The sequence below is a fragment of the Acanthisitta chloris genome, unplaced genomic scaffold (genome assembly GCF_000695815.1).
Source record: "Acanthisitta chloris isolate BGI_N310 unplaced genomic scaffold, ASM69581v1 scaffold20507, whole genome shotgun sequence".
NCBI classification, from domain to species: domain Eukaryota; kingdom Metazoa; phylum Chordata; class Aves; order Passeriformes; family Acanthisittidae; genus Acanthisitta; species Acanthisitta chloris.
The window spans coordinates 32-8,260 of NW_008681196.1; the positions used below are offsets into that span (position 1 = coordinate 32).

Here is an 8,229-nt window from a genome sequence, read left to right on the forward strand (position 1 = left end):
ATGCTTAGACGCGCTGGTCCGGCAGGTCGAGTAAAACGTGCCCCGCAGACCACCAGGCCGTGCTCAGCAATGCGTGTGAGCAGCACTGAGCCGCGGTTAGCTGCCCCCAGTTGTCTGGCCCTGTGTCCTGCAGTTTGGGACGTGGGGCACAGCCACAGCTTATCTGCGCACTGCTCTTGCATGGAATTTGTTTGCCCCCATATAGATTTGACCAGCTGTTCAATTTAATCGCTGCAAAGTCATAGCTTCCTGAAAACTTAGCATGAAACTGCATTTTTCAGTTTTACTATGTGCTGTGTTTCTTTTACCTTGTCACCAGCTAGTACCATCTGATGTCTTCTTGTATCTGTGCTGAAAGATACAGTAAATAATTGTCCTCTGTGTACAGTCTCAGAGCCAGTCAAGATATTCTAAAGTTGTGTCAGATGCGCTGACTTCCGTGCAGGAGAGTTCTAGTTCACATAGTTATTTTCATTTGTAAGGTGTTGTGGCTCTGGTTCGTTCGGCCCTTTTCCTCTCAGGTTGAACTTCAGTGCTAGAGCCAGGAGGTCTTGTATTTACTTCAGTTAGAAGTGTGGTGTTTAGGTGTTGCAATGAAAGCCACTGTGAAAGGCTGTTGCTTAAGCTCTGGAGGTGAAGGCTAATATATTGCACATTGATAAATCACCAGAAGCCGCTGGTGCCTTGTAACTGATGACCACTTTCTGACACTAAAGTGTTGGATTCCTGTAGCCACAGTGTCAACATTAAGTGCTAGTAAATCAGAGCTAAAACGAAGAAATAAAAGTGTGTGGACAAACTATATTATTAGAGTTTCTATCTTACAAGTATTAAATTTCGGTTATTTAAACAGTAACTGCAATAATTCTTTTCTAAATTACATTCTTACAAATGGCTGTGCTCACACACTTGTACCTGTACAGTAATTTCTGTCCCATGTTGACATACTGAATGTTTCAGAAGATCAGTTGAAGCTTTCTAGTCCGTAACAATGAGAAAAAACATATGCAGTGCAAACAATGTCTGATATCCTCTGTGGGATACTTAATGTTGTTTTGAGTATCCATAAATAAATGGGTCTTCTAAATACACTGACAAATACTCCTGTTGAGACTGTGGAATTGCTTAACCCTTAATACCTGTGTCATAGCAGTACTTAGAGATTCTACTTGGAGGTTAGTACTGTTCTGCTACATGGGTACTAACTATGGCAAAAGCTTATGCCTGAAAACTGCTTTCTGAAATGTACTGGGATGAGTATATAAGGTATGCAATAGCAAAATTATTTAGGAAACCACATTTTATTCTGTGTGATGAGAAGATTTTTGACTGAAGTAGCAGAGTTGCTCACAGCTGCTTCCATATGGAACAGTTATTTGTATCCGTTGATGATCCTGTGATTATCTGGTCTGTCAGGGTGTGCCCAAGGCTTTTGGGAGTCTGCAGACCCTGACACTACAAAATTAAATTTTGAGAGGAAAACAAGATCTTTACTACAGTTAGTGCTCAAGCATCAGGCCTTTTGTGTTCTGGATATACCTGTTCGTTGGTTTTTTTTTGTGTTGTTTTGTTTCCAGCCCCTTGTTCATTCAGCTGTACTTACACAGGAGTAAGCATCACAAGACATCAGTGTTTTAGCTGCCACATTAAGATGTGTAAATGCTATACAATATGTATGGATATTTTCATGTTTTGGGTGTCCATGTCAAATGGAAACAGTGTTGCAAAATCAGTTATATGTTAGAAAAAGTTTGCATCTTTTTTTTCTTCCTTTCTTATTTTAGAGAGAAATTTATCGCATAAAAGAAATGATTGAGTCAGTCAAATTAAGAAGACAGTGCATGCTGGATTTCTACTCACATTATGAACATCTTTGTGAACGTCAAGGCTCTGTCCCACTGAAAGCTGTGAAGGCTAACCTGTCTCAGGGTGCTCTTGATCTAGTTGTAGATAACATCAAAGCTACTGATTGGGCACCGCTTCTGAATGCTATCAAGCATGATAAAACTCTGACTTCTATTGGAATAAGAAGTTTTCATCAACACAGTCTTGAAGAATCAGGTCTGTAGTGATGGCTATAAAAGATAGATATGTTGACTTTTGCATGTTAGAATTCATTGCATAAAACTTCTATATGACTGAATATGTGGGGGGAGGAATTGTAATGCCTAAGGAATTGTTTCTGTATAAGAAAACATGCAAAAAAGCAAGGTATGTTAATGGTTGCTTTTAAGTCAGTAGGGACTGGATTTTACTGATGTGTAATTTTTGTTGTTTACTAGGTGTTGAAAGATATAAAACTTACTTTAAAAGGACAATTCCATCAATTCCAGCAAAAGACTTGGCTGGCCAACTATGCAAAGCTGTGAAAAGCTGTCTCAGTATATCAGATGCACTAAAAAATTTAGAATTGCAGGGTTTGCTTCTGAGGGAGAAAGATCTAATACATTTAACAAAGGTGAGAATATATTAGTATACAAATAAATGGAAAATATGCCCAGAATAAAGAATATTAGCAACTGAATTTTATAAGTATTTGTCACAGACAAGGATATTTCTCTTATAAGATACCTTTGTTACCTTTCTGTTATCCATCATATGAATGAATCTGCTGAGATGTTTAGTAGAACTTAGTCTTGCCTGAACCTCTCAGAAACACATAACCTTCCCTTGCCCTGGTTCATCCAGGCTTATTAAAAAGATGGTAGCAATATCCCTGCTGTGTGTTTGGGACATGTGACTTATGCTTGTGACTGAAACTGCTGTGCATGCACATGATAGAAGGAAAGTTGTGGGACACCAAAGAAATAAAAACTGGTCTTCAAGATCCATTTTTGGAACACTCCAATTTGCTTGTGAGTGTCTTCTAGGAAAGGAAGTTCCTGCTTGTTGCCCTCCTGTGCTACAGTAATGAACCAGCTTAAACTGAACTTCAGGGTTCGCTGGTTTTGACCTTCCTCTGAACTGCGTGGAATTTCTTGTAGGGAGCACAAAGAGTTTGAGCAAGTTGGGTGACTTGGTCTTTTCTTGGTTTTTTTGCTTTTCAAGTCAGTTAACCGCACTGTTTTATTTTTAAGGGTTTGGCTGCAGCTTCATCTCTGGAGAGTGTCTCTTTAGCCCACAGTCCAATTGGAGATGGAGGATTGGAATGTAAGTTCAGAATCAAAACTGTGTAAATGTAATTCTCTTTCTAGTTTTCAATAGGTAAGCAAGTTTTTCAGTACTTCAGTTCCTGTTTTAAATTTGTCTATAGTGATTAAAGTAACAATCTTCAGTTTATTCCACTTGACTCAACAACATTCAAAGGCTGAAATTTCTTCACTTGAAGAGGGCACAGGCTCAAGCTTTGCCAGGGGAGGTTTAGGTTAGATATTAGGAAGAGATTTTTTACAGAGAGAGTAGTCAGGCGTTGGAATGGACTGCCCAGGGAGGTGGTGTATTCACCATCCCTGGAGGTTTTCAAGATGAGACTGGATGTGGCACTTAGTGCCATGGTCTAGTAACAGTGGTAGGGTTAGACTCAGTGGTCTTTAAGGTTTCTTCCAACTTAGTTGATTCTATGATTCTATGATACGATATTTATACTGTTATTTATAACAGCTGTTATAATATTTGTTAACTCTTTCATGACTTGTTCATATTTCCATGAGTAAACTGAAATAAAACATGTTCTAGCTTGTTCAGATAGTCTTTGCTAAATATTTGCACTAGAAGTGTATAACCTTAGAACATTTTAAATATATTTAAAATATACTTTGTATTTCAACATTAGTTCTTTATCAAAGTTTTGGCCTGTTACAGCTGATTCAGATTCGTATCATGGCAGTAAAAAAGTGTGTTCTGCTAACCTAGAAGTGGTGTGTGTAGATAACATGCATGCTTTTGTCTTCTTCAGTAATCTGTCAGAGTTTAAAGAATTCAGCTGCTATCAGGTCTGTAAACTTCACGGGATGTAGCCTCACATGGCGAGGGGCAGAACATATAGCAAATGTATTAAAGGTAATTTAATCACCTTTCTTAGAACTAAATGTTCACTAGAACTTAACACATTTGGGGTTTTTTTTCTTCTGCTTTCAAGCTCTAAATCTGTTAAAGCACTTTGTGAGGAGCATACATGAATACTGAAGTTAAGTGTGTGAATAGCCCTTCTGAAAGCTGTGACTTTGTATGCCACAGTTAGCTTAGCTTACTGGTGTGGAATTTAAATATGGTATTCCTTAGTAAGCATCAATTAAGCAAGTAACAATTCAGACTGATGTATTTTCTTTAAATAAGGATTAGAGCTGTAAATCTCTGACACTTGTTTTGGGTACCACTTCTTTCTTTGTCACAAGTTTTGAAAAATGTCTCAAGTGTTCTTAAGCATTGGGTAAGAGTAATTGAGTTTACAGTTTAGAAGTTACAATTAACTGATCAGTAAGCTTGTGACTAGTACAGTATTCTAATTAATACTAACAGTGCCTTGCATGAAAACACATCATCTGATAGTATGTATGTATTTCCTATTCAATGTGCATTGAAAATGTCTGCCAAAAGAAGGTAACAAGATGTTTTGTAGCCATGTTTAATAATTTCCATTGCAAATTGGATGATTAGAACAAACATGAATGAACTGTAAGGTTTAAAAATTATATTTCTTGAACTCAGAAATGGTATAACTGAGTTTCTTATACCAGCACTCAAGCCACTGAACATCAATTACAAAGATAATTTGTGATCTTGTCATCAATAATGGCCTTGCCTTTGCATTTGGTAACAGCTTCTTTGTTTGCAAAGCACCAGGCAATGAGAAGACATAGTGAAGCTTGGGCTGAAAGCCTACGTTACAGGAGACCTGACCTTGAGTATATGACAGGCTTGAGGCGAATTACTTTGAACTGCAACGTGCTTGTTGGAGACAGAGGAGCAAGTGCCTTTGCAGACTGTCTAGGAGAGGACCTTTGGCTAAAAGGTACTGCTGAATGTTGACTCTTAAGATATAGTAATGGTAGGCAGAAAACTTAAAATTGTCAGTTATAATAATTGAGGCCAGAAGAGTAACATGTCATGAGGTGGTCCAGAATAACCCCAGGGTCCTGGCATGTTCCTCCTGGCTGTTGCAAAAGTTAACCCTGCCCTGGCCAGAACCAGGACATTATCCACCCCTTATCACATACCATCTCTGTCATGCCCACATCCTACACCTTCCAGATATATATGTATATACACAAGTATGGGTCTCATTCCCTGAATCAACAGCTGTCTGTCCAAAATGTCTGTTGAGTTCATTTACTCCATGACTGTGGGGTCTAGCCATTCTAAATGTCTTTCAGAGTAGGAGGGTGAGTGCACTTTCTGGTGGTTGCAAGCCACATCAGGAGTTCATGACTGGAGTATCTGGAGCAGTCCATACTGATTGTCCATGGGACTTACAGCATACAGTGGCAGTGTCATTCAAGAACCAATATCATACAATTTAACATTACTGACCTCACCCAAAAATCAAATTCCCTAGACCTACAAATGACATCTCCCCATCCTTCTGCATTACCCACTAAGTGCACCCAGGTCCTTGAGCAAAAGCAATCCCATGGATTGGTTTGCCTTTGCTTGAGGCAGGACTAATCCAGGCTGTCTTTCCCACATGCACCATGGGGATTTTATCCCCTTCTACAGTGCTTGGAGGTTTTGATTGGGCAGGGCCAGCTCAATTGGTAGAACCTCTAGTGTTAAGGCCACCAGGTGGCCTTTGCTAAATGTGGACTCCAATGTTTGAAGGTTCCACCTCCCACTGTTTTCAGCGTGGTTTTTAACAGTCTATTGCACCATTCTATTTTCCCCTTTCCTCAGTCTTCTCCCCTTTCTCAAATTTGCCCACATGATGATGTCATCAGTGTATTGTAGGTGTTCTGGATCCTCGCCCCTTTCCAGTGCAGTCTGGATCAGTCCCTGGCAAATAGTGGGGCTGTGTTTCCATCCCTGGGGCAGTTGGTTCCGGCTGTACTGGATGCCCCTCGAGGTGAAAGCAAACTGTGGCCTGCACTCTGCTGTCAAACGAAAGGACAAAAATGCTTTGGCAATGTCACTGGAGGCACCAGTTTGACTCCAGTTTGTACTGAAGTTCCAGTGTGTCTGGAACAGCAGCACTCAAAGCTGGCATGACTTTGTTCAGGCCACAGTAGTCTACTGTCAGTCTGCACTCTCCATTGGACTTATGCACTCGCCTTATAGGGCTATTAAATGATTGAGTCTTGCTGACCACTCTCTGGTTCATCAGTTCACAAATCATCTTACGGATGGGGATCATGGAGTCTCGATTGGTGCAGTATTGCCAACAATGCACTGTTGTGGTGATTGGTTCCTGTTCTTTGTCAGCAGTCCCACAGCAGAAGGGTTCTTTGAGACAGCAGGCAAGGTACTTAGTTATTTAATTCCCTCTATCTCCACAGCGACTATCCCAAAAGACCAATGATACCCTTTTGGGTCTTTGAATTACCTTCTTATGAGATAGTCTATGCCAAAGATGCATGGGGCCTCTGGGCCAGTCACAATGGGGTGTTTTTGCCATTTGTTCCCAGTCAGGCTCCCTTCAGCTTCCAGTACAGTCAGCTTTAGGGTCTCCCTGTTACCCCAGAAATACAAACAGATTCTGCCCCAGTATAACTTGGTGGCATTAGGGTACATTGTGTGCCAGTCTCAACTAAAGCCTTATACTGTTGTGGGTCTGATGTGCCAGGCCATGGGACAGGGCACCTACATCCCTCCACATGGCAGGAGGTGGTAAAGAATAACCCCAGAGTCCTGGCCTGCCCCTCCTGGCTGCTGCAAAAGTTAAGCCTGTCCTGGCTGAAATAAGGACATGATGGAAGAAGATCATGTTAGAGGAGGCTTAAACAAACTAGACGAGGAGCAGTCTTTAGGCCCTGATGCATCCACAAGTGCTGAGGGAGCTGGCTGATGTCATTTTGAGGCCACTCTCAATAGTCCTTGAAAGATCATGGTGACTGGGAGGGGTGCATGAGGACTGGAGGGCAGGTAATGCCACCCCTGTCTTCAAGAAGTATGGGAAGAAGGAGCCAGGAAACTACAGGCCAGTCAACCTTACTGGGATCTCTGAGAAGTCAGGGGTGTCTTGCCATTCAGGGAGACTTCAGCAGGCTGGAGAAATAAGCTGATGGCAACCTCATGGAGTTCAGCAGAAGGAAGTGCAGAGTCCTGCACCTAGGCAGCAATAATCCCATACACCAGGACATGCTGGTGGCTGTGTGGCTGGAGAGCAGCTTTGTAGAAAGGGTCGTGCAGGTCCTGGTGGACAGCAAGTTTTCCATGAGCCAGCAAAGTGCCTTTGTGGCAAAGAAGGCCAATGGTGTCCTGGGGTGCATTAAGCAGAGGCTTCTCTGCAGGTTGATGGAGGTGATTCTTCCTATTTATTCAACACAAGTGAGGCTACATGTAGATTCTCCTGTACAGGAGAGGGGTGGGACTACTGGAGAGAGTCCATTGAAGGGCCACTAAGGTCATAAAGGGACTAGAGCAGCTCTTATTTCAGAAAAGGCTGAGGAAGTTGGGACTGTTTGGCTTGGAGAAGAGAAGGCTCAGGGTGGGGTCTTACCAAGGTATGCAAATAAAAAAAGGTTGTGAAGGAGATGGAGACTCACTCTTTCGAGTGGTGCCTGGAGACAGAGCAAGAGGGAGTGGGTACAGGTTAAAACACTGGAGGTTTCTCCTGAACATCAGGAAACTTTCTTACTGTCACAGTGACTGAACACTCGCAGAGGTTGCAGACACTGGTTGCAGAGTGGTTTATATTATTTCCTTTGCAGTGTTAAGCAGGTATTTCCTTATGTTGATCTATAATACTGATTTAAATTTCTAGTTTTCTTCTCTGAAAGTAATATTCCTGGTTTTATACATGCCTGTTATCATCATGTCCTCTTTTCTGATGCTTTGTGTTCAATGAAATGGAGGTGTTCTGCAAGTGTGGAGTAATTTTATTAGATACTGACTATTAAATTACATTATTAACTAGATGCAATTACTGCACTGATTTTTCTTTTTTTTAATTTTTTTTTACCCCCTTAAACATTTTAGCACTTGACTTGCAGCAGTGTGGAATATCCAATGAGGGAGCAAGGTCATTATTAGATGCTCTTCAAACAAATACAACATTAGTGGTACTTGACTTAAGGAAAAATCCATTAATTGGTATGTATCTGTGTCTGTCTTTGTTCTCTTTGTGTGGTGGGTTTG

At 41.2% G+C, this 8,229-nt stretch overlaps 1 protein-coding gene across 1 annotated transcript in view; it reads left to right on the plus strand.

The window, feature by feature from the left end:
• Nucleotides 1-1,808: 1,808 nt before the first annotated feature.
• The window catches only part of CEP78 (centrosomal protein 78kDa), a gene marked incomplete at its 3' end in the record, with an annotated part of 22,459 nt that continues 16,038 nt past the window's right edge, over nt 1,809-8,229 (plus strand). Inside the window, exons 1-6 of the mRNA XM_009078031.1 lie at nt 1,809-2,061; nt 2,283-2,458; nt 3,078-3,150; nt 3,896-3,999; nt 4,777-4,951; nt 8,071-8,184. Of these exons, the coding sequence (XP_009076279.1) occupies nt 1,809-2,061; nt 2,283-2,458; nt 3,078-3,150; nt 3,896-3,999; nt 4,777-4,951; nt 8,071-8,184 (895 nt within the window). The remainder of the gene's footprint in view (nt 2,062-2,282; nt 2,459-3,077; nt 3,151-3,895; nt 4,000-4,776; nt 4,952-8,070; nt 8,185-8,229) is intronic.